The sequence below is a fragment of the Patagioenas fasciata genome, chromosome 1, assembly GCF_037038585.1.
Source record: "Patagioenas fasciata isolate bPatFas1 chromosome 1, bPatFas1.hap1, whole genome shotgun sequence".
Taxonomy (NCBI): domain Eukaryota; kingdom Metazoa; phylum Chordata; class Aves; order Columbiformes; family Columbidae; genus Patagioenas; species Patagioenas fasciata.
Window position 1 is genome coordinate 156,708,832 of NC_092520.1, and position 26,702 is coordinate 156,735,533.

Sequence of the window (26,702 nt, forward strand, 5' to 3'; positions counted from 1 at the left end):
AATTTAGACAGTCCTGTCACAAGGGCTCTCTTCCAGACTGCAGGTTGTGAACACTGCTCATGGTAATGAATCTGGGTAAAAAGTGATCCATGAGAAAGAGAGGAGGAGGAAAACACTGAAGAAAATCTGGTGATGAGCGTCAGCCCTGCTGGTGGTTTGCTGTTTGTGAATTGAAATGTTTTCTGTTCTGCAGGGGTGTGCGGACTGATTGTTCCTCAGGAGGACATGCCATTTTGCGATACAGGAATCTGTCCAGATATCATAATGAACCCTCATGGCTTCCCATCGCGTATGACGGTTAGTGGTTGTGTTACGGTTAAAGAGACAGTGTCCCCTGACAGGGAGAGTGAAGTGGAGTCGTCAGCAGAAACAAGGAAAAGTTTTGAACACGGTTTCACTGAGAATATTCTCCAATCATCACACCACATACTTGTTTTCCTACAAGTATTCAGCCCTCTGTTTTGCATGGTTTGAAACATCTTCCTGTAAAAGGAGTAGGGAGGCAGGCTGTTCGTGCATCATTCTCATTTTGTTCTGTATCAAGCTAATAAAAAAGCAACTGAATACTTCGCTTGCACACATTCAGTTTGAAAATTTCTTGCTCTCCCTCATCCTTCCTTATTGCCTCTGCCTACTAAGCCAGCTGGGGCAGACTGCAAGGCAAAGATTGGAGAGGGGTTTCAATAATAGCTCTAGACCTGCATAACTTAGATTACACACACTTCCCTGGAACTGTTGGAGGTCTTGCACCTGTACTGCAGGGTCACACTAAACACATCACAGCCTGGGCTTTATGTGGGACCTCCACTGATTACTTCGTACAGCCTTTGTTGGCCACTTCTGTTCCCCCTGCTGCACTGTAGCGTGTCAATCTCAGGCTGTTTCCTAGAGCAGAAGGCCAAACTGGATCCTGTTCATTCTCCAGACAACTAGAAAAAAATGGAGCTGTCTGAGTCTGGACTTTAAAGGTGTTCCCAGACCCAGCAATGTGTCTGGTTTGCACCCCTTCACACAGCGAGTGTGAACAGGGAGAAGCCTGGGCTTCTTCCTCTCCTGCCATTGCATGCGGTGACCCAGGCCACCACCTCAGACACTCTGCCTGCCTAACGTACACTATGACCAACCCAGCAATGTTTCTATACGAGTCTGTTAACTCTGCTTTTCTTTGCGCAGGTAGGAAAGTTAATTGAACTCCTGGCTGGGAAGGCTGGGGTCCTCGATGGCAGATTTCACTATGGAACAGCTTTTGGAGGCAGTAAAGTTAAGGATGTGTGTGAAGATCTTATTCGCCATGGTTATAACTACCTAGGGAAGGACTATGTAACATCTGGTATCACTGGGTAAGAATCTGCTGTATAGATTTAGATGTTTCAGAGGGTGGAGAAATCCTGTTAAGACACATCTGAAAAATCTTCTCATGTCTCAGCTCAGGAACTTTCTCTTATTTGTAAACCACTGTGTGAGATGGAGGGAAGGGGCTTAAGAATGATGCACTGTTTTTTTTTTTTCTTAGAAGTATTTTGTGGTTCCACATTTTAAGAATTACTTGTATTTAGGTGGCTGTAATGTGAATGGCCCCTGTAGTATGTAGGAAAGTATGCTGCTGCATGACAAAAAAAGGTAAAATCAATCTGAGTGATTGTGAGAAATGTCGAGTTTCTGTTGGAAGCAAACCTTATTTATATTTGGAATCAGAGAAGCATTTTCATGTTGACTTTAAGAGTACTGTAAAATATGGATTTGGAAGCAGGTGTCTGTTTCTTGGGAATATTTTGTGTGTACTCTTTTCCCTTTTTTTTCTTCTTTCGATTACACAATGATTCAGTCTGGCATAAAGCTCTAATCTGCAAACTTCCTGCTGTGTTGATCAGACTGGCTTCTGAGACGCAGAGTTCAAAGAACATAAGATAGTTTAGGAACAGGAAAGGGCCATATGGCTCCACATGCCTGCCCTTCCAAAATGTATCTTAATCCTACCTTCCTGCTATTTTTATTATCCTCCCAGTCCCCTCCTTCTCAAGGAACAAGTTTAGGTCTCTTTTGTAAGTTTTTTTTTAAATACTTTTTATTTTAATTGCTTTTCCTACAAACTTATTCCATATGTAGTTTCTCTTTTTGTTTCAGAGAGATGATTTTGTTTTCTTTACCTACTCCATATTCCATAAACTGTATATCAAGTATCCTGGTATCTAAAACACTTTCTGTTGATATATCATGGTAACTTTTAACAAACCCAACTGCTCTTGTTTCCTAGGGAGAATGAAATCATCCAGCTCTAAAAATCCCCTGTCCCCAAACTTCAACTTTTTAGTACCCTATTTAGAGACTTTGCTTTCAGATACTGGTATTCCTCCAAGCAAATTTCACTTGCTTAATCTATTTTTTGTGAAATTCAAAGGCAGATTTGGTAACAATGTGGAAGTTTGCAAATTCCAAATGTCTAGTTAAGTTTTATTATTTTCTTCAATAGGCAACTTTTGGAATACAACTACCTTTGCGTCAGTAATGACTCTGAATGGGAGGCTCAATACCTTTGTCTCCAGCTTGTTTTTACATTGCACATATATATTTTTTTAAAATAAATCAGCATCAGTGCTGAGTTGGTTTGTCTGTGTCAGATCTGGTCATTCTTAGTGCTGAAGGTGGTAGCTGGGAAATGACTGAGTGTTTTCAACTGCTGCTTTCTGATCGTTAGGCACTCATACTGTTCTTAAAGTTGGGTGTGTTTGAAACACAGAAACCTCAAGCCTTTGACCCAGCTCGTAGAATAGATTAACACCCTCCATACTGCTTACAGATGTTCCCAAGCTGATGCAGATGCCTACACATGGTTCTCAAGAGCCCATTTACCCAGCTGGTCTGAGCCCTGGGTGCCAGCTGGTATAGGGATGTTTGTGCTGTGAATGCAGCTGCTCAGCAGGGCTGCCGGGGCAGCTGAGCTCAGAAGGGCTCTTGCCCAGCAGGGCCTTGGGTTGGACTCCCAGTTGGTGCACAGGGAGAACTAATGGATGGGAAGGATGTCAAGATCATGGTGTGCCAGTGCTAAGCCCAGCAGTGTGCCCAGGTGGCCATGAAGGCCAACAGCACCCTGGCTTGTATCAAGAATACTGTGGCCAGGACTAGGGAGGTGATTGGCCCGTGTACTTGGCACTGGTGAAGCTCCACCTTGAATCTGTTCAGTTTTGAGCCCCTCACTACAACAAAGACATTGAGGTGCTGGAGAGAGTTCAGAGGAGGGCGATGAAGCTGGTGAGAGGTCTGGAGCACAAGTCTGATGAGGAGCGGCTGATGGAACTGGGGCTGTTTAGCCTGGAGAAAAGGAGGCTGAGGGGAGACCTTATCGCTGTCTACAACTACCTGAAAGGAGGTTGTAGCATGGAGGGTGTGGGTCTCTTCTCCCAAGTAGCAAGTGATAGGATGAGAGGAAATGGCCTCAAGTTGTGCCAGGGGAGGTTTAGATTGGATATTAGGAAAAAATTCTTCACAGAAAGGGTTGTGAAGCAGTGGAACAGGCTGCCCAGGGAAGTGGTGGAGTCACCATTCCTGGAGGTACTTAAAAGATGTATAGATGAGGTTCTTAGGGACATGGTTTAGTGCTGGAGTTAGGTTATGATTGGACTTGATGATCTTCCAACCAAAATGATTCTATGATTCTATCCATGCAAACACAAATTACTTCAAGTGCTCTTCTGAAAATGATGCTTTGAGCATTTCTGCTGCGTTTGTTTACATATATGCTTACCTTTTTTTTTTTTTTAATGTGTGAATGAGTTAAAGTGAGGGAATGTAAATAGGAATACCTTAAGTCACTCTTCAGCATCTGACGCATTTACAGTCTTTGTCAGTTGCTGATGGCACTACTGAAACATTCCTGCACAGACAGACAGACTTAACATCGTACAGCTGAAACAGGTACCTGCAGTACCAAGTTCAGGAACTTGTTCCTCCCTAGGATGGATACAAGTGTACATGGTGCTGGAAGTTTACTGCTGTTGTGTTCAGGAGGGTTCTCTGTGGGGTTTACAGACTGATTGCCCTGACAGCACAAACACCTTTTTCTAGGACTCACGATTGTTTCAAATTCGTCCTATGCATGACACTCTTCTCTCTCTTAAGGTAAACATGTGCTAACTGTGAATGTTGGTTTTGTGTTGTGGTTTTTCTTTTATTCCTTCAGTGAGCCTTTGGAAGCATATATCTACTTTGGCCCTGTGTATTACCAGAAGCTGAAGCACATGGTGTTGGATAAAATGCATGCGAGAGCTCGAGGACCCAGAGCAGTGCTCACCAGGTATTGTTACAGGCTAAGCAGAGAATTCTTAGCATGTGTTCAGAAGTGTGTCCCGCTGACTGATGGGTATAAAACAAAGTTTGTTTACCTTTTGATACTTGACACAAAATGCCATTACCTGTTAATACACTGTTACAGACTAAAAGCCCTCACAATAGACTTTGGCAGGAGGTTGTTCTCAATGTTCAGGTGGGCTCTTTGTGATCCAAAACTGAGTTTGCTTCTCAGACTTCTGTTACCAGTTGGTGAAAATACCATCTGCTGATTCACTGTGACGCTTTCCTGTCAGATTGCCCGTATTGTAGGTATTTTTGGAGGATTTTTTTCGAATTTAACATTTGTACTTTTACTAAATCGAGTATGAGTAGAAGGAAGAAATTTCTTTTGATATTTGAGCATCCTTTGGTATTCATCAGGTTAATATCAATGTGGCCCATGCCTTTGCCTGTCAAGGCAAAGAAAATTGGCACTGGTGTAGTGCAAACAAGCATGAGAAAATGTGCGTCCCTGCTATACTGCACTTTGCCTTACAGACTCTTCCATTCAATTCTAAAACTGAATTTAGGGTTGTATGTCCACAGTTATCATCTAGTACCATGCAGGAGAATAGCACCTTCCACGCTAATAAACTGCAAAAGTTACAGAGATACCAACATTAAATCTCAGTTTTTATTTGCACAGTTAAATATATGTTCTCAGTTCCTTTGGAGTCATGATCATTGCAATAAACCTGAACTTGCTTTTCGCTCCAACAAAAAGGTTGATTACCATGTTGATGTCATCTGGTGTCAAATTTTGAAGTTAAGCAGATTTATTCTGAGTAATAGGTAACCTAAGCCCTTGGAGATGGGCTTATTAAATTATCTGGACCTTTGGGCAATTTGAAGCATCCTGCTTTCACTGGTGCTACTTTTTCTCCTTAAGGCCAAGCAATATAGCTGCTTGCACACATGTTCTAAATTGGTGATATTCCTGGCTCGCAAAAAACAGTTCAGTGGCACTGGCTTTGCTTTGAGGAGGCTCCTAGTGGATCACTTAGTCCACCTCCCTCCAGCACAGTAGGATTGTTTGCTAAATCTTGACAGAAAGTTAATTGCCAGCTAGTCTTGAATATTCTAGCAAAGATTATTCTAAATGTCCTTTACCAGTCTTTCTGGACTATCATGTCCACCACTGATATCTCATCTGCTGCATGGCGGTACTCTTTTTGACCTTCTTTTCTTGTACTGTTTTTGAGATATAAGCACATATAAGTCATGTCTATACTGCCCTACTCTTCCCTGTAGCAAGCATGATTCATGTTCTTTACTTCTTAATTTATTTTTATGCCTCTTACCATGTGCTGACCCACTTTTTTTGCCTTGTCTGCCTGCACAACAAGTAAGCAAGTCTGTCCTCTTAACAGGCACACTTTTCCACCTGTGGATGTTGTGGATGTGCTATTAAAGAATGGAGGGGCAGGTCTCTGCTGTACCTGATATGGAAGTATCTTTCTCACTTTCATTGCACGTTTCCTATGACTTTTGGCTTTCCAGCATCATGGTGTCTCTAGAACAAACTGAAGTTGTCTCACACTTTCCATGGAAGTAAATACCAGTGTTTAAACTGGGAGAGAAATAATGAGAAGTTTTTCTAATTCTTGTCTGAACTTTTCCCCCAGCCACATTAAGAAGATCAAGTACAGCACAGCCGTCATTTCCTACCACACCTTCTTGCCAATATGAACATAAGTAATATTCCCAAAAAATGCGCTGTCTGCCGTATTTTCTGTTCTTCAGTTTGTTAGTCGTGGTATTGGTGCTTCACATGAAAATGAAAACTCGCTGTCTTAGCTAATGGTACATGCAGCTGGTTTTGCTGGAGCTCCTGGCTTACTCAAATCCCTTCATCTGCTCTTGTATTGTCTCCCCAACTTCTCAACTGTTTAAAGATATTGAATCTAAATGAAACCTAAATCCCAAGTCAAGGTAATGTTTACATGTAAAGATGATGGTGATGTGATTTCTCCCACCCCTTACTTTCTTTGAATTCTTTGTTCCAGTCAGCAGCATCATACTATGTAGCTGGGGCTCTTTATTTGACTTTCAGGAAAGCTAGTGAATGTTCAATTTATGCTGCCTCTTGACTAGTCTTTTAGGAATTTTCTTTTTTTCTCCTCAACTAATTAAACTTTTGTTATTGCCATCGCCTCTGCTGGGAGAATCTGCTTTGCCAGCTTTCATACTCACTATTGTTTTATCATCCATTGCACTTCCTGGAGAGTAGATTGCCTCTAACATTGTTTTTTACTTTTAAAAGTAATTCTCTAACAGCTTTCAACATGGAATTTGGCTGTTGTTGTCTTGAAATGCATTTTATTATATATCAAATGTACCGTAGCTGACAAACTGTATTTCCATCTGGAATAAGGCAGAAGACTTGAGTTCTTTGAACGTCACTGATTCTAGATATTGTTGTGATTAAAACAAGACTTTATAATAGAATTGCAAAGCAGCACTCTTTTGTCAACACAGTCAGAAAACACCAGGATGTTGCCCTCTGAATTGGTGTTTGTTAGCTGAAATGCAATACTTCATTTATTTTGCCATGAGTAGTTGACAATTTAAAACCTAGTTCTATATATGGTGTTGCCTGGATACCCGGTCCTGCTAAATCTTTTTAATAGATAAACTGCTTTTAGTTTCCCTCACAAGGGATCAATATAAGCTTTTCTGCATGCATAGTTGTTTTGATGGACATTGTCAGAGCTGCCACCTGCGTGTCTTTTGAACTTATCAGATATGCCAGTTCCTGTTGTACTGCAGGGGTGTGATGTGATGACACTGGTTAGGACTCCTCTCTGCACTCTGGGAGCAGAGCACCCCCTCCTCCTTCAAACAGTGTTTGTCCAGGTAATACTCCACTTCTTGGAGATCCGTGTTTCAGCCAACTACTCCAGTTCGAATTAGCCACTGATTTTCCCTAAGAGGCATAAGGGATGTGTGCTGAGGCCTACAAAGCCTGCTCTTGCTCATGGGGGTGCGCTTATTTCCCTCCCCTGGTCGATGAAACAAGGGACAGGGCCATAAAGCTGAACCTACTGTTCTTCCAGAAAATGCAGAATTACTGCCAATAAATCCTTAATGTGCTTAAAAACACTGAAGGTAATTGGTTTATGCTTTTTTCTAAATGCAGCAGTTAAATAGTATAAGGACCACTTGGCCTTATTTTTTTTACTTAAAGAATCGCTGCATTTTATTTAGCACTTAGGAATTTAAGAACTTTCTATAGTTTTCGTATTTAAAAACAAAACAAAAATATCTTTAACGATATTCGCAATCTTCTTTTCAAGAGTCTGCTTTGTTTTCAGAATGTTAAATTTAGAATAAAAAATGGAAGTAGTTGCCCCGAGCAACAGCTGCAGTGTGTGTGTGTACACGTACAGAGGGAAAGGGGAAGCACAAATGCTTTACAAATACTGCTTTAACATTTTAAGCAAGCCTTGGTGTGGGTAATTTTCAAACTCGTGTGAACCAGAATTAAAATCCAGTTGACTCAGGGAGCAGAAGACAGACTCTTTTCAAAGGCCCAGTCTCAATATTGAAATTTTTGATACTTTTGAAAACTACTTTTTAAGGAAAAGGGATTTCTTTTTTTAAAAAGAGGTCATCTTGACATTCAGTGCGAGTGAAACACTCAGGAGCTTAAGACTCAGGTTGGGGTTTTTGATTTTTGGGGTGCTTTCTGTGTTTTGGTTGAGTGTTTTGTTCTGTTTGGTTTGGGGGGGTTTTTTGTGTTTGGGTTTTGGTTTTTGTTTTTTAATGGAATTTCAGCTGCCTTAGAAATCTATATCCCATATCTGCTGGAAGACCCACGATATAGCAACTCTTAAAAGGCTGGAGTTGAGACCCCATGGTTTTTCAAGATGTTTTATCCTTCCTTAACTGGATTGAGACTTTATTTAGGCTCACATTAGTGAAGCTATCTTGGCGTTTTATCCTGTGGAACAGTACCTGGTGACACTTTTGAAAGTAGGCTTCTGCATTAACTAATACATTATACAAGTAAGGAACTCAAGCACTTACAGCACCACAGCAAATCTTTGGAGACCCCAACTGCTTTTAAAATCTGCCTCTTGGGACTTCAGAAGAGAAGCTGCATTTAGCACAGGGTTCGTCCTTTCAAACACCATCTGAACTGTGCTGGTGCCGTCATCTGGGGAGGGGACCAGAGGGATTTTAATCAGGATGTAAACAACTTCTATCCATTCTCCCAACAGTAGGAAAAATAGAAGATTATATGAATGAAAAGGATGACTTAAATTACAAGCAGATTATTTTTAAGGTTCCAGTGTGGTCAGACTAAGGGAAACTACTTCCCCTTAAAAACAAATACAACTTACATCTTCAGAAGATATTTTGGTCTAGTAATTAGGTATATTTTTTTAATACTTGTTACAGAAGAAGATTAGATGTTGAAGGCTTTATAAATCCTTTTCTCTGAGTTGCAATAAATTGGCAAAAAAGATAATTTTTTAATCTATGTAGTATGCTTAACTAATTTGATTATTTGAAATAATATAAAGTATACTCCAAAAGTTATGGGCCAGATCTGCCATAGGGTATTCTAGATGGGTTACACTGCTGCAGATATCAGAAACAGCACATAAACATGGGGTTTCACTGGGCAGCAAAGCCTCTTGTGATTGCCAATAACGTTTCTTTATTCCTTCTCTTTGCTATTATGCTTCTGAGAATATACTAAGGTTGAAGTATTTAATGAATTGCATGCAATATATTAGTGCTTCAGGAATTAGAATTTGTTTTTGCTTCATAGTTCATGCTAATATTTGCAAACTAAGTACTACTGCATTGCGCTAGTATATGAGAGTAGCATTGATACTGTATGAAACTGCAGTATGACAAGATATTTAAAGTTTTGACTGTGCAACCAAAAAAAAGGCTTAAATAGTCATAATATTGTTAACATATTGTATCTTGCCATTTTACCTCGAAATCTTCAGCATATACTTACATTGCTTGTTAAAACTTTCCTCTAGCACCATGAGGACATGAAGTCTTTCCAGACAAGAAGTGAGAGTTCGATTTGTGTTGAGGAACTAGAAAACCAGGAACTTATACGATAAAAAATAACCAGTTTATTAACTAAAAGACATGAAAAGAATAAATTAGATTAATGTTACTTAAAAAAAAATAGGATTTCAATAATGAATTAGTAATACGTGTAGTACTTGTTTGTGGCTTTGTTTTGGTATTCTCTCCCAGATCAAAAATGCTTTTGTTTTAAGAATTTAGTCTTAGCTGTAGTTCAGCTGAAACATCAGCTTGATGATTCACTCATTAGCTGCTGAATATTGTTTCGTTTTGTTATCTACAAACTAAAATGAATGTCTCATCAAAAAAGAGTACCAAACCTGTGTCCAGATTATCTTGGATACTGTTCAGTCTCTTGTTACAGTTTTCACTGGGCTGCATCCTGTGAGGTAAAGAGTTGTGTCTTGACGCTGCAGTTGCCACTCACAGAACTGCACCGTATCGCTAGTACAGGAGCAAAGATGAATTGCTTCAACTTGAATAACACATTTGTGAGATCAGCAGCTCTGGTTTGTAGAATGCTGTTGTCCATCAGTCCTGTACTGTTTCTACAGTTTGAAGAGCATTGATCCTGTACTGGTCCTGCAGTTTGAAGACAGCCATTCCTAGAGCTGTAGAATGCATGTTCTCGAATACTTACTACATTTTTTTCAAATATTTATTTCAAAGGCAACCCACTGAAGGTCGATCCCGGGATGGTGGTTTACGTCTTGGAGAGATGGAACGGGATTGTTTGATAGGTTATGGAGCCAGTATGCTCTTGTTGGAGAGACTGATGATTTCAAGTGATGCCTTCGAAGTGGATGTTTGTGGGCAGTGTGGCTTGCTGGGGTATTCAGGCTGGTAAGTTGTCTAACTGTAATGCTTTTTGTAAATCACAGTGTCCCCTCCTCACTTTGTGCATGTGACATGTTTTATATTTAAAAAAAACCCCTTGGCTTCAGGTACATAAAGCAAAGTGGTGCAGATTAAACATGCCTCTGTGTAACAGAACTTTGCCCTTGGTTATAGTGCATCTCAGTTTTAAAGTGCTCACAGGCACCGATTAACAGTGCCAGGCACCTTAATCAAAACCGGTATCAATGTTCAAAATTGGTAGTTTGAAAACTGGTGACGAGCGTGGTTCTTTGTTGTGGTCTGACCAAAGTGAGGACTAAAGTGAGTGTGTTTAGTCAATGGACTGGGTTCTCTCCTGTTGTGGGCGCACAGGTGTTGTCTTGCACAGCCAGCTATCCTTGTGGGAAAGGTCACCTTCGCACTGTCTGCTGCCTTCTTTCCCACCCTTGCAAGGGGTTAGCAAATGCCCAGTCCTGTTTATCGTCTATTTTTTGAAAAGGGGAAAATAGCTGTGTCAGTGTACTGGACTATTCTGACATCAGAAGTGAGATTACTAGCTAGGCTAGTCACAGATCTTCCTGGTGCAATCACTTGTTGAACCTCACAAGGCTGAAAAGAGAAAGTGAGCACAGAAGAATTGGAGAAGCAAACAACATGTCCTGCTGTCTTGGTCTTGAGTTACAGCGTTCATAATCGCATGGATACTGCTTTCTTCGGTGTGCCCCTCCCAAATGCCTTTTGCTTTGTAGTCTTGTAAAACAAGGAGCTCCTCTTTGAAGCATCAGGCAAATGCACCAGTCCCATGTTGGAGCCTGAGAGACAAGCAGCTGCCTGATTGGAAATTCAGCTAGCTTCTACCCAACTGCCTTGTCCCTAAGAAACTTATCTCTAGATTAGCTTGATGGTCTTGCTATCTTATGCTGGGTCCTAAGCTAGTGCTGAGTTTATCTTCCCCTGTAGGGGAAGCATAAAACCGGATGTCTGAACTGTGTGGAGCTCATCACATCTATCACTACGGGCTTTGCTCTAACCATCTTTTCTCTACAGTAATTTTCAGATACTAGATTTAAAGTTGCTCTGTAGCATGCTGGAAATACACCATGATTATTAGAAGATAGGGAAACTTGCTTTTCTGTTCTTTGAAGGTGAAGGAAAAGTTTTGCTTTAGCTTTGGTTTTGTTTTAGCCAAGTAGAAAAACAGACTTGTGAGACCAATACGAATTTATGAGATACAGTGTTCTTGCATGCTTTGTGAAAACATGCAATCCTATAACAAAGGGAGAAAAAAATAAACTCTGCGAGTTCAAGTTACTCTAATATTGATGTCAGAGGAAGACGGGGAGTGGGAAAGAGGTGGGGAAAGAGTCATTTCTAAACACCTCAAAAGAATATTGTCAGAAGCTTGCCACATCTTGGGTATCAGCATCAATCTATTGGGAGAGGCAGGAAATTGGACTTTATTCACTTCAGTGCTTCGAGAATGATTTTTCCATGATACAATGAAGTAGGAAAGCGAGGCGTGTTCTCGGTTCCTAGATGTGTAAAAGTGGCAGCTACTGTTTCTGCCCTTGGTCAGCCCTTTCTTCTGAAGCCCGTGGCTTCTGGCCAGAAACCAAGCGCCACATTCATCTGCTGACAGCAGCAGTTCTGCTCCTTATGGAGCAACAGTTCAGATGGAGGGAGGTAAACACACGTGAAATCCAGAGCGACAAGGCTTGTGCTGCGCATCCCGTCACACTTGGTGATTTTTAGTTGGGGATTGTCTTACTGGCTTCTGTGCAGCCAGTATTTCTGAGAGTCCTGTTCTTCTGGAGTGTGTGTACACTGTATGTAACAAGTGAGGCCTTTTTCTGATCCAGGTCTCTTAAAACTACCGCAACGCAAATAACAGTTGAAGGAAGTTGTCTGAAAGGGAGGGTATGCTGTAAGTCCAGCCACTTCTAACTGTGTAAAGCACTGCCTTACAAAAAAACTCATGTTCAGATGTAGCTCAATTATTTTTAATAAGAACCTTGGCTTTCAGAGCAGTCCTTGAAGATTTTTCAGAGACCACGGGAAGAAAAGTAGGAATTTAAACTTTAGAAATAGCATTAGATTGTATTTTTAAGGTGTGGTTAGTATATCTCATATTTTGAGGTTTGTAACAAAGTTTGGTGACTCTTTATAAATAACTGTGAAAGAAACTGCTCTCTCAGACAGAGCCAGACATTCTTGCAATCTGATTCTGTGAAAAGCTGTCTGATGTGTGAGAGTAATCAATAAGAGGTCGTTTCTGCTAAATGATACGCTGTGTCTGCCAGTAGCTGAAGCAAGTGGCTCTACAATGAGCATCACAGTAGAGACCAAGTCATTAAGAGAAACTTCTAAACTGGTCTTTTCAGTGATTCTGGCATTAATAAGACATTGCTGCAAGAAGCCTTTTAGGAACATACTGTTTGGTGGCTAGTGTTAAGGGCACTTGTCTTAAGGAAGATGAACCCTTTGTCCAAGACAAGGACTAGCCACTGGGGATGTTTTTCTGCAAGACAGTAACACCACATCAGCATTAGGACCTGATCAGGTACTTTCACAGGGGAAGGGGACTGTTGTGGCAGTGACAGAGTTTGTCCCCATACAAAATACAGTATAAACTAACTTACTGTGACATACCAGTTTCATGCAAATTGTCCAGCTTTGCTGTTGCACAGGTGCTCGGGCAGGACTCCACTGCCTGCAATGAGCAGAATTTGGTCCTTTTAGGATGATAAGAAGGTATTCCAATCCCCAAAGTCTGAGCATTTTAATATGTACATAAAGAAAAATTTTGTTTCTGATCCAGATTCAGCCTTGGCACAGTTGCCTTTTCCTGTCCATTTTAGTATCAATTCTGGTACCAAGTGGTCTTTCAAGTACTTCAGTTTCTGTGATCTCTGTTTGACAAAGCTCTATGCTTAGTGCACCTTAACCTTTGGGGGAGATCCCCATCCAAGTACAAAGCAGGCCCAGAATGGTGTAGCTTTGAGCCTGGGTGTGTAGTTGAGTCAGCCCTCAGTACTGAGTAGTTCCTCAGTCCCTAGTAGCTGTGATCAGGTGCCAGACATCTATCTGTTCATAGCAGAAAAGCTGGGTCTCAGGCTTCCAGGGCTTGCAAGGCTGCTTCTTCTGAGAACAGTTGCTCACTGTATTATCATCAGAAAATGGCTCCTGCTTAGGTCACTTCCTCCCACCACAAAAATGTACCTATCCCTATATATTTGGACTAGGGGAGTTGTTATAAACCTGCAATTGAGATCTGTTCTCTTTTAAAGGCATGTTGTCTGTAGCATTTCCTCTGTGTAATGATGTCTACAGGAGAAGCCTGTTCCAGGCAAACAGCGAGTTCAGTCTATTACCTTCTTGCTGCCTCTAGTCAGATTCAGACAAAGCGAAAGCAATTACTGGGAAGAAGTGAAGCCTCACTCCTCATCATGAACTGCAGAAATGTAATTAGGGCTTCTGTACTGTTGTTTGACAACTTTATTGGTTTTAAAAAAAACATACCCTAAGTATGGAGCATGTGGAGGTCAGGGCAACCACAGTTTTCTTGGAAAATAACCAGCTCTTCAACATGTTCTTTAGGTATGTGTGTGAAAGAGAAGTAGCGGTGTCCAAAAAAGCAACTGTAAGACTAATGCCAACTCTCATAACCAAGAACCTTATTAACACTCACAGACTTTATTGGACCTGTCCCCATTGACTTCTACGTGCTCTGGGTCAAGTTCATAGGTAACAGGAACAAATGACTAGATGTTGATCCTCAGTCTCATTCCATACCACAGAAGCATGTAGAAATTTTGCTAATTCTTCCTTAAGTGTGTCGTCGGACTGTTATGACTTTATGGCAGAAATAGAAATTTGAAACACAGAAATAAAAAAAGAACTTTGTTAGACCATTAGAGAAGTGCTGAGTCACTCCATGTTCCCAAAGGCCTGGCTTTCTCAACTCTTCAGAACCAGAAGATGGAATATACAGGAGAATGAGGAAATATGGAGATTGGAAACTGATATTTATAAGAAAGATTTTTAATTTACTTTGTGTGTACACAGTATGAAACTGAATAATTTAAACAATTGCTGCCACCACTGAATTTGGGTCCCAATACTGGAAAGATGGCTGAGTGACCAGCCTATCTATACCTTTTATGATCAAGGTTATATCTATATGACAAAAAATCGCTTTCCCCCAGAATTTTAAGATCATTATTTGAGTAAAGAGTGCAAATAATATATGGTAAAGCAGTTTTTACTTGTTTCCCGTCTCAACTAAAGCTTTGGCTGTTCACGCAGTGACGTAAGATGAGAGATGCCTCTTTTCTGAGGTAGGAATACGTACCGACTTGAGACATTATAGGCTAAAACTACGTATAAGGAAAAAAACTAAGTGTTAACCTTCTTTCTTCCTGCTGCCCTTTCGTGACATGTATATAAAACAGAAACTGGACTGTTAACCATGTTTTGCAGAAATAGTTAGCTTCCCTCACCTCCTTTCTCTCATTACACAATGCTGAATTTGTGTTGGCAGTTTCATGAGTGGTGAAGCAGCAGAAGTCAGTCCTGTTAGCTACTGAGCGCTGTGATTCTCCTCCAAGAAAAGTGCGGGTTTAAAATTAGGTTCTTGTTGATTTCAGTCACATTATTGAGGGGCTTAAAGTTATGACTTCCTTAAGTGCTAAACTGTGTCAAGCACTTGGCTCCTTCTGGGACTGAACCCAGTGATTAAATGCAGGTGGACAAAGAAACCAGTGGATAGTGGCGACTTTTTTTTTCTCCAGAGCTTCATTTATGTACCAACTCTGACGTTGTTTTTTTTGCTTTGTTTCCCTAGGTGCCACTACTGCAAATCTTCATGTCATGTGTCTTCTCTGCGCATACCATATGCCTGCAAACTCCTGTTCCAAGAACTGCAGTCAATGAATATCATACCTAGGCTAAAGCTAGCTAAGTACAATGAATGAAAAAGATAGAAAGAAGTACTTTACAGAAATTAAATCCAGCATATATAACTGGAAGATTTTTTGAGGGGGGAACAAGAATAATTCTAAAACCTGAGTGGGTAGAAAGGAGGTGTAAGACAGTGTAAGAAATCTTTCTTACTTATCCTACCTGGTGTTAAGTTGACAGTGGAGACTCTGTCAGTGGAATACACAGTTCTGAAAGGCTTGATTAGTCTGAGTGAACAGGACATGTGGGAATTGTGGAATAAGGCCATAATCCAGCAAAGCACTTGTTTCACTTCAGACAACCCCACGCTTGGTTTTGGAAAGCGCTTTTCTGGACTAGGACTTGAGCTGAGCTGAATGCACATCTTGTTCATAGAGGTTAAAAATGTTTTCCAGACCAGTGGAATATGAAAGACTAATAAATGTTTTAAATAATATTACCTGAATATGCGTTGATGGTTATAAAGCCTTCTTATTATTTCTAAACCATTTTCCTATTCCTAAAGCATTTTGTTAAAGCGTTATAATTCTGTTAAGTAGTGTCAGGCTTAGAGAAATGAAACTACTTTTTCAAGAACTTGAAATCAGACATTTTGAGTGGGATTTCAATATGCAGGTGCATTTGTGTGCCAGAAATGGTGTGATTATGCAGTTAGTCTGCTTTCAGCTAAATGCACGCAGTTTCCATGAAGTTCAAGGGAAGTAACTGTATATGCACCAAGTGTATGATACAGCTTACAGATAATAATTCCTACTCAGTATAGTAAATGTAATAATACACTGCCCTGAAAACACGAGTTGCAAACACTAGGTACTGGTGCGTGCTGTCCTAGGACTTAAAAACTTTTTTTTTTTTTTAATATGGGCATAGCTAAAACTTAAACACAACAACAACACAATGAATCTTCCATTGACGGTGAAGCAGTGAAGCAGGTTTGAATGACCTGAAGGGATTTAGAAAGGGAACAGCTGAATTTTTTCATGAGATCTACAGCCTAGAACTAAAGCAGTGGATGAACTAAGAGTCACTTAGTACCCTAAATGCACTTTAGTCCTTACCCAACAAAGCATGTGGTTAACTTTTTAAGCAAAGGAGTAGTCACACTGAAGTTGAGACAAAATATGCACATGTTCAGGTGCTTCAGAGAAAGGCAGCACCGTAGATCAGTGAGGATGCAGAACACTGCCCATGATCTGGAAGCCCTGAGATGCTCTTTGGCTCCTCATATGGATCCTGACACTTCTTGAGTCACGTTGCTGCTATTTCTCTTGGCTGCTTAAGAAGCACATCTGAGTATCAGCCTGAGTAGGCTTGTTTTTTAAGCTTCCACCAAAATACTTAGACTTTTGTGTCTGGGCTTACAAATCAAGTCTGAAGGGATAGGGGGGTGGTTTTTTGGGTTTTGGGTTTTTTATTGTTTTGTTTTGGTTTTGTTGTTGTTTTGTTTAAACTGGACAGATGTCAACACAGCACATTTGGATTGGAAAAGCTCATGAAGCACCTATACCAGGATCTGAACAGCTCTGGGTTGTTCATAAAGAGTTACAAGCAAGTGACCTACTGCTTCAAACTGGAGGAAGGAGTTAACCAAAAGCCCCAACCAAATTAACCACCTTTCCTTTGCGCCCTGAAATTGCCAGGCTGAGGCTCGGCACACCAGCAGAGGGAGTGAGCCTCCAAGGCTATACAGCCTGCTGGTGGGGGAAAGTTCTGACCTGGATCAAGGAAACTATGCTGAGGATCAAATGTTCTTGCCAGCTAGTCTGCTCTTAAGTGGTCTCCCAGGTTAGATGATTGGAGCTAGAGGACATTAAAGACTAAGCAATGTGTAGAGTTACACCTGTGGAAATTTAAGCAAGCATAGCATAGAGGGAGGAGGAGCAAAGGAGTGTGCTCCTGAGTAACCCTATTGAGAGAGCAGCTCTGTGTGCAACCCATTGCAGCTAGTTTGCCTTGAGCTGATGAAAGTGTGGGGAGGAAGGGTTTTGTGAGAGTGAAGGAAATCCTCTGCAGTAGTTGAAGCTTAGGAGGAAAGGGGCAGCCTTAGCAATGATGGATCCAGTAGAACATAGAAACTAGACGTGTCTGGCAGTGAGTGAGGGTCACCCACTCTCAACTGTTCTGGTGGTACCTACCTCAGTTTCGTTCACACATCATTGTGGTCTAACCTAACCCTGTGCATATGCCAGAGGGTTAGTGGAATGTAGATCTGAGCTGAAACTCTGTTTTTTACTTTTTGCCTCTCTTGAAGAGGCTACCTATGTTCCATTGTAATAGACACCTGCAAGTAGTCTCTTGGCAATGGAATAAGCATTACAAAAACAGCAGCATAAACGGAACAAACAGCTCTGGGTTCCTGGAATGTCTAAGTGGTGATTCAAGGAAGGAATCCTACTGGAGCCAGGAAAAATTATGACACATGGACTGCTGAGGTAACATAGATTCTCAGAACCCCAGAACTGTCACACTGCTTTCCTCTGGTGAGCCTCATCTCTGCAGCCCTTTGAATTATCCTCCTAGCCAGGTTCCCCTCCCCCTTTTCATACAGGGAATGCCTTCACAAAGAGGTCTTATGTCAGCTGATGGTTGTACTGCTGTCACTGGACTGGCCCAAATCAACCCTGCCCTGACTCTGCCAAATTGCTGAAAGAGATATGGTAATCTGAACCACACTTAACAAAATCTTAAGCCTTTAGCACAAGGAACTGTGGCTTGAAAACTGCCATAAAGTTTTTATTCCATTGCAGCTTCTTTATTTCTTGTATTTAGTGTCTAGGAGAGGCTTTCTAGAAATGCTATTCAGTACCAAGGTCACTAGTGTTAGTCCCAGCTGAAATGCAAAGTACAGTCCACTTTCTGAGATAAGCTGGAGGTGTGTGCTGCTGTTGGAAGAGATACCTAACACCATATGGTATAATTTGCCATTTACTTTGCACAGAAAGGATGAAATGCTATTAAAAGGTAAGAACCATATACAGGTCTAGAATTCAGTAATGAATTTCACTGCAAAACAAAGATGTTAAGTAAAAGCTGCTCCTTCAAATGCCATAGATGTCCAGCTCTACTGTTCTGTTGTGAGAAACAGGATAAAGCCGGGGCTGAGCTGCAGAATGCTCTGGGGGAGAGCAAAGCATGGGTCTTTTAGCCAGTTCTGGAACTGTGGGCAAGATAGGTCACTTGTTCAGAGTTCAGAAAAACAGAATCACAGAATGGCTGGAGTTGGAAGGGACATCTGGAGATCATCCAGTCCAACCCACCTGCTAAATCAGGTTCACTAGAGCAGATAGCACAGAAATGTGTCCAGGTGGGTCTTGAATGTCTCCAGAGAAGGAGACTCCACAGCCTCTCTGGGCAGCCTGTCCAGTGCTCTGGCACCCTCAAAGTAAAGAAGTTTCTCCTCACGTTTAGATGGAACCTCCTGTGCTTCAGTCTGTGCCCGTTGCCCCTCATCCTATCATTGGGCACCACTGAAAGGAGTCTGATCCCATTCTCTTGACATCCAAAACAGCCTCGCTTTGAATGACTTACATAACCCTTACAAGTTTTTTTACTTTTTTTTTTTTTAAGGTAAATGTTTCCAAACTTAGAAACTAAAAAAACAAACTATAGAGAAGAATGAAACCAGACCGGCAAATTTTGGCACTCAAAGGGAATATAATAATGAAATATAGGCAGACTGAGATTTAATAATTTTAAGATGTGGAAAGTAAAGGGCTCCCACTAAGCACAATTGGTTTTGTTTGTGATGTCCATATCTCATTAAGAGTTTGCTGCACATTGAAGCTTCTTTGGAAGCAAAAGAGAGCTTGCAGTACTTTGGACTCTCTACTTGTTTCATAAACAGGGAGGAAAACCAATGAAAAACATAGACCCATCGTGATGATGATAAATTACCATGTGTCTTTTCTCAGGTTTTCTAATGTAAATAGAAAAATATCTGTGGTTTATAGCAAAATGGGAGTACGTCATAATTCAAAACGTAAAAAGACTGAAGAATAATCAGTGATAGCAAATGGCAAACTAATGAACAGTGCTCTGCATCTGAAAATGGGTTTGCAAGCCTTGCTCAGCCCACACCTGTAAAGCCTGATGGGAAGAATCAACGGTGTCGTGCAGCTGTAAAACCAAACTAGAGAGGCTGAAAACGTGTCTGTACTTTGTCTCGAGGCACTTGAAGGCGAGGATGGCCCTAATGTGAGGGTGCATAAGCCCTGAACTGGCTTCCCTGTCTCGCAGCCCCTGCTTGGTGACCGCAGCAGCAGTGTGGGGGGCACAAGCATCTCTGGTCCGTGACATGGGGTGGGCTCAGCGCTGCTGAGAGGCCTCTTGTCCGTGCAGAGCTGAGGATTGTTTTACAGCCCATCGCCGATTCAGCGGGGCCGTGGGGCACTCGATGAATTCCCTCCGCTGAAGAGGACATGACTTGCCCAGGGCCACAGGAAGACGGTGCCAGAACTGGGATCAGGACTCCACAGTCCCCTGGTGCCAGACACGTGCTTGCCTTAAAACTAAGCACTTCATCAAACCGTAAAACCCAGCCAGATGGTGACTCTCTGCTGTTAGCTGGACCAGTGCTGGGAGGCTTAATGTGTGCGAGGCACGGTGAAGATCTGGATTCCAGTTTCTGTGCCTGAAGCTCAGAAACCCAGAAAACAGATCCATGTTTTAGACCTAAACTCTGCTAGAAACTTGAGCATGTTTGAACCCAAGTTCTGATTTCGGCTCATCCTTCTCATGAGATGTTTTCATCTCAGCCTGGAACAACCAGTTTCAGTGGGGTAATTCTTTCTTTGGGAAGGGGTAGAGAGGTGCAGGAGTAAGGACTGGCTGCTCTGTCAGCCCTACTCTACCCTGTGCACATAGCCCTAGTCAGACTCTCTTCTTCCAGGTAGCGAAGACTGCATGATTGGCCAGTGGATCAGTTTTGCCTCTCAGCAATCATTTAAGAGCCCACTGTATGGACCCAGGAGACAAATCACAGAATCACAGAGTGTTAGGGATTGGAAGGGACCTCAAAAGATCATCCAGTCCAATCCCCTCACCGGAGCAGGAACACCCAGATGAGGTTACACAGGAAGGTGTCCAGGCAGATTTTGAATGTTCCCAGAGAAGGAGACTCCACAACCCTCCTGGGCAGCCTGTTCCAGTGCTCTGTCACCCTTACTGAGAAGAAGTTCCTTCTCAAATTTAAGTGGAACCTCTTGTGTTCCAGTTTGAACCCATTACCCCTTGTCCTACCGTTGGATGTCACCAAATACACCCTTTTTGCCTTCCGTACATATGAATGTACATCCCAGAACACCAGAAGTCTCAGTTGAACTTTCCAAATCCGGGTCAGAGCCAATACAATGATTTTTTTGCAGTTGGAGTATTTAAAAGGTGGTTTATATGGCTTTATTCCTGTTTTGAAGTCAACAACACAGTTTTCTGTTGGGTACCCCGTAAATGGACTTGGGCCTTTCTTACATCTCCTGAAAGACTCTTCCAAGCTTGTGAGCAGCCCATTGCTCTTGCATCTTGCTGCTGGGGAAAAAAGCCTCAACCAACCATATCTTTCTCCTAATTACAGCTGCCCATTCATTTGTGTATTTCCTGAGGCAGGTACAACTGAGGTGGTTCCAACGACCACATATTTTTTCCAATAGTTCATTGTGAATGTCTTTGTCCCCTCCTCCCAGTCAGTATATAAACAGCATGTTACTTCCAAAACAAAAGCAATTCCCTGCTGCTAACTGCAGCGGAACCGTTGTCTTTTCATTAGCGTGAGTTTTGGGGAGCTACTTGACCTATGCATATGCTTTATCATTCCAGACAGTGCATGGTAGTTACTGTCCACTCAGACTTAGCAAACAACACATTATAAACAGAAAAATAACTCAAAATCCAAGAAAATAAATCAGTGTGCTAGACAGTAAAGTTCTAATATTTTGCGAAACTTATGTTCTAATAATGGAAATGGTTTTCCCTTGAACTCCTAGTGAAATGAAAACTTAACTCTGTATTCCGGCCTCACCCTGCCAGCCAGAGGCAGGCACCTAAGGTAATTCTCCATGCTCCAGGCAGATCAAAAGAAACTCATTATCAGTCGGTCATCTGAAAGGATACGACAGCTTCACATCCAGTTGTTCGGCAGCTTAGATGCAGTCTGGAATGGATCTTTTCTGTGTCTGTTGTCTATAATAGCTTTTAGGGCTGGCTCTTCTTCCAACACGCAGTACAAATCCTCTGGTAACTAGTACCAGCCACACACAACAAAAGCCAGCTAAATCTGGTGTAAGCTCAGAAATCGATGAGTGCTTGCCCTTTTCTCATACTCAAGTCAGCAAGAGTCCCTCAGGCTGAGTGTTCTGGGCAGCAGCCCTGGGGGCAGTGGTTCTTCTGGACTTGTACAGACATCAATACTACCCAGAAGAGTGAATTCCCTTCCTCCACGCAGGCTGAAACTGATCAGTATGAAAAAGATGTTTTCGCTGGTCCCCGTTTTGGCAACGCTGGCACTGCACTTCTCCATGAACCTGCGAACTGGAGCTGAGCAAAATTCCTTCCACAAACATTAGTGAAAGAAAAAAAAAGATAATTTAAGGCTGACCTATGCTTACCTTCAACAAAACTTGGATTCAAACTTGTCTGTAGCTACAGTAAGCCAGCTGCAATTCATGTTACTTTTCTTTCAAACTAAAAAGAAGGTGCCCCCTGCCCAGTGTACGTGCAATCCACCATTTGCATGCCTCAGTTCTTCTGCTCATCTTCTACCCAATACCTGCATATGTGCCTGCCCCAGCCACTTTCTCTCAGTGCTTGGGTCAATTAAAGCCTTTTGAAGGAATCCGTGTATGTGTTTACCTAGGCAGCCTTTTGATATTCTTTTCCCAATTCCTGCATCTGTCAGCATCACGCTCCCCAAGTACATGAACAGAGTTGATTCCAGGAACCATCTGTCAGCTTACCCCATATCGTGTCCTTCACCTATATGTATAGGTTCCTCACGAGTGTTAATATACATAAAATAATTTAACATTTCCTGTTCTGATAGTAAAGATAGGTGGGAAAGGGAAGCTAATACAGAAACAAGATACTTCTCTGTTTCTTCCAAGGGATTTGCCCAGCAGAAACAGAGGAATGGAGCTGAGAAGGAAGGTGGACATAACTGTGTGTTCAGTCTGAGAGGCAGAAAACTGCTGGCTTGGGCAAGTAAGAAAATATGGAACAACTCACAGACTGCAGTCACTGCGAAAATCGTGAAGTGTCGCTGTGTATTTGGCTGCTGCCAACAATCTTATAGTCTGTGCAGAGATACGCTGGATCCAAAAAGATCCCGAGTCACAGAACTTAGATCCTTGATGTTGCAGAAAACCATTTTACATGGCTCCTTTCACAAGCTATTCACACTTGTCCCTAAAACTAATGCAGGTTCTTGTCCCTGCTAGTCTGTGAGCAAACTTCTCTGGAACTTCAGCGTAAAGTTGCCTTGGATATTCTAGCTTAATTAATAACAGTTTATACTTTTTTGTTCTTGTGCTGACAATTTTCTTTTGCTGAAAATCTCCTATTGGTGTTTACCACCAAAATATTCATCTTAGAGTCTAGTACTGATGTTTAGAGTCTAATAACAGCATAAGCAGCTTTTTATGGTAATACAAGCTTCTGTGTCTGTGGCCTATTGACAAAATAGACAACAGAGTGGAAGACAGTCATGCAAAGGTGGTTTTGAGAGAGCTCCAATTATCTAGGCAATAAGTTGATATGAACTGTCATTCCTCCTGCATACCTCTGCCTTGCTAAACCATCAAAAGAAACTCATAACCAGTTGGTCATCTAAAAGGATGTGACAGCTTCACATCCAGTTGTTGGGCAGCTTGGATGCAATCTGGAATGTGTCTTCTGTTCCCTTGATGACACTGCTCTTCTCTCCATGCACCAGTACAAGGTTGTATTCATTCTTGAATGAAAGTGGTGTTCCTTTCACAGTAGCAACAGAGTCCCTCTCCACTAAAAACACATCAGCTGATGCAGTGTGGGGTTATACTGTGTATTTTATGACTTGTAGATGTTCTGCACAGGCATGAACCTGGAGTGAAAATTCCCAATTGTATACTCTTTGCACCCTAGCCAAGAACTCTCCTGTATTCTATACAAAATCAAATCCTGCAGCCTACACTTTCGAAGAAGGCTAGTGGCTTGCAATGCTTCCAACCTGTAGCACATTAAGTAAACCTGGTTTTCATGGGAGGAGATGCTTCACACTTTCAGAAGAGTACAGTCTTTTATTAAGTGTCATGTGGGATATCCAGAAGCACAAGATGCTTTTTAAAAAGGTAAGCAATGCAAAGTAATGATGACTGAGCTGTGGAAGTACACCAAGGAGACCAGACACACTGAGTGGGGATTAGGTGAACAGGAAGACAACAGCACTGACATATTCCACAAGAATGTGGAGACAGGAACCAATCTGGAGAGACAGGGAATAAGCAGATTGCAACAAGTACCTCTGGTCTAACAGAAGTACTGGTGACAATCCTGGCCATGCATCATCACCTATAGAGAACATACATCTTCATGTCATGTCAAAGAAGAGCCCAGACCTCTAGACATACAGACTGCGCTAAATCCCATCCTTCTCATCCCCCTAGAAAGAACATATCCCTATGTTCCATGTCCTGTGTTTTTATTTTGCTCCTCTCTGGGATGCCGACAGCACAGAAGCAGTTCCTTGGTGTTTTAAACTGGTGATGACTTGGCTCTCCATACACACAGAGCACTTGTGATGGAGACCAGGGCTGTGGCTGGAAGTCATTTGGGCACCAGGTAACCTCCCTGCTTACAGACAGCTCCCTGTCAGCATTCCCTAATTTTTAAAGTTCGCGCTGATTTCATGATGCTTCAGAAACGAGGCTTGCTCAAGGCCAGAAACGTCTGTCCCTCGTGTTTTCGTGATGCTTCTGCTTTCCCCGCAGGGCATGTGCTTACCCCAAAAAGGGCAGACAGACCCCAAGGGCCCCTCACCCCATGGACGCCCCTCAGGACTTGCACCACTTCACGGTAAAACCTTAGGAGGAAAAAAAACGAAAAATAAAAGGGGGATGGGAGAGCGGGGAACAACTCTGTTTTGGCGTTGGTGATCAAAACCAGCTTCACGCACACCCCACGGGCTCCACGGGCGTTTGGCGGCGGGGCAGCGCCTGTCCCCCCCACTGACAGAGCAGGAGTGCCGGTCTGGCGCGGCTGGGGGGCGGTGTTAGGGAGTCCCGCCGCGGGGCAGGTGGCCGGGCAGGCCCGAGGAGCCGCGGGTGGAGAAGGCCGGTGCGGAGGCAGCGGACCTCGGGCGGTGGCCGCCGGCAGCAGGAACCGCGGGCCGCGCCGTCGAGGGAACGCTCGGCGGCCACAGGGCCCGCCGTGCCCACCCCGTCGGGGCCCGGTGCGTTGCCGTTTGGAGCAGAGCCAGCCCGGCAGCACACGGGTGGTGGAAGGAAGCGAGGGGTGGTTCTTCCCCAGTGCCAAAGCCGTGGCAGTGGGGGGAAAGCACAACCCTTGCTATGGGTTGAGATTGTTTTCTGGTGGGATGAGGGGTAGCGGGAGGAGGGTGTCAGCGTCCCCGGGCCTTGTTCCCCCCTCTCCGGGCACATCCCCACCGCGGGCAGAGCGAGCAGGTCGGCTTCCCTGGCGCGATCTCAAGCGCTATTCAGTTGCTGCCGGCTCGGTTTTCGCACTGTCTCACCCCGGTATGATTTTTATCCGCCTACTCTTCAGGCACCCTGGGCTCCCCGCGCCAAAAGTCGGTCTGAGGGGCTGGGGGGGAGTTGCACCGGCCGCCCCCGGCTGTCCACCGGCCCCGTCCCGCAGGGCCGGGCTGCGCGGGGCGGTGAGCACCGCCGGTTCTCCCGCTGCCGGCCCGCCGGGGGATGCTAAGGCACGGCGGAGCGCTGAGTTTCCTCCGTAGCAACCTCGCCGCTTGTTTTGCTGTGTGGGGTTGGTGGTTGGGTTTTTTTTCTTCCTTTTTTTTTTTTCTTCTTTTCCGAAGGGGAAAGGGAAGGGGGGTAGTCTGGGTGTTGGGAGGGGAAAGGGGGAGAAGAGTGGAAAACGTTGGCTCTGTCCATGGTCAAAGTAATTCAGCTATAATCCCCCTTTCTCTTCCTCTCCTGGAGCTCTATTCATATTCTAATCACAGCTTTTCCTTCCCTAAACCAGCCACTTTTATCAGAGCCCTAGCTTTGCACTTTTACTTCCACTTCCAGCACACACAACCGCATGCAGAATAAGCAACTTTTTCCAGCCTCCGTCCTGCCCCCTGCTCCCCCCGCAACGTGCTAACTCAAAAAGGGATCCTCGCATCCTCGGGCTAAAGCTGCAAGGGAACACGAGTTTAAAAACGCACCCGTTTGCTTCTTCGTTTCTCTTGGCCACCGGGATCCCCCCCTCCCTTCTTTCCCCCCGGTCCCACGGAAAGTTCTCCGGGACAGCCGCTCTTCACTGGCAGAAAGACCGGTGGCGGGGCGGCCCCCACCCCGCCTTGCCCTCGCCGCCCGGGGCCGCGGGGAGACGCACGGGGAGTCTCTGCCATAGATCTGCAACTTCAGCACCGCTCGCCGAGACGCTGGCAATTTCTCTCTCCCCTCACTCCCGCCTCTTCCTTTACCCACACACATCGTCCTTTTTTTTTTTTTTTTCCCCCCAATAAACTATGCTTACAAGATATTTGGGAAGCTGTGTAGCTTCCAACGCCATGTGCCCGCGAAGGATCCCAACCCAGAGCCCACCGGGAGGAGGAGGAGGAGGAGGAGGAGGGGAGTTCGGCGGCGCTGCACGCACACCCGGCTGCCCCAAAGAGCACAACCCCAAACCTAGTGCCCGTTTGAAGATCTAAGCCAATTTTGATCTCGGGCTGTAATGAGCCAAGGACCTTGGGTGGGGGCTGGGGGAGGGAAGGGAGGAGTGGAAAGGCCGCTGGAACTTTAAATAAGAAAAACGTTTCTAATGCTCTAATAGAAGAGGGAAGTCGAAGTGTTGGGATTGCGTAGATCTAAGGCCCCCCTTTTTGGAGGAAAGCTTTTCTTATTCAAAACAGCATCACAATGGGCTTCACATTGAGCCTTGCCACATCCCCATCTGAGTAGCAGCCATTCATCAGGCTGGCTGGCCTATCAATGACATTTCTCCCATCAGGGCTTCTATAAAATGATGCTTTTTCCCATGAAACATCCGCAAACATTTTGACGGGTCTGGCTTTGCCCTGCTGGATTACGGAGTGTCCCTCTCTCCCGCGCTACACCCTCCCCCCCCCCCCCGCCCAAACTATCTGCCTCTGTCCTCCCTCCCCACCCCCTCGCCACCACCCTGCTCCCTCTCTCCCCCGAGCATCTCCTGAGATAGGGGCTCTCCACACCCCGGGACCTTGGGGCTCCCGTCCCGTCCATGGGAAGAGCATGCATTGCGGGTTGCTGGAGGAACCCGATATGGACTCCACAGGTAAGTCCCCCCCCCGCAGGCAGCGGGCTCCTCTCGCACTCCAGGGAGGACTTTTCAAC

At 43.6% G+C, this 26,702-nt stretch overlaps 2 protein-coding genes across 3 annotated transcripts in view; both read left to right on the top strand.

The window, feature by feature from the left end:
* Window positions 1–15,616, top strand: part of POLR3B (RNA polymerase III subunit B) — an 83,436-nt gene extending 67,820 nt beyond the window's left edge. The window contains exons 24-28 of the mRNA XM_065859689.2: window positions 194–297; window positions 1,174–1,340; window positions 4,178–4,291; window positions 10,054–10,227; window positions 15,065–15,616. Coding sequence (XP_065715761.1) covers window positions 194–297; window positions 1,174–1,340; window positions 4,178–4,291; window positions 10,054–10,227; window positions 15,065–15,194 — 689 coding nt within the window. The 3' untranslated portion in view covers window positions 15,195–15,616. The remainder of the gene's footprint in view (window positions 1–193; window positions 298–1,173; window positions 1,341–4,177; window positions 4,292–10,053; window positions 10,228–15,064) is intronic.
* A 10,613-nt stretch (window positions 15,617–26,229) lies between these two features.
* Window positions 26,230–26,702, top strand: part of RFX4 (regulatory factor X4) — a 93,904-nt gene continuing 93,431 nt past the window's right edge. Inside the window, exon 1 of one of the 2 annotated variants that reach the window (XM_065845507.2) lies at window positions 26,230–26,643. In XM_065845507.2, the coding sequence (XP_065701579.1) occupies window positions 26,601–26,643 (43 nt within the window). In that variant the 5' untranslated portion in view covers window positions 26,230–26,600. The remainder of the gene's footprint in view (window positions 26,644–26,702) is intronic. The other variant, XM_065845497.2, reaches the window with a different exon arrangement.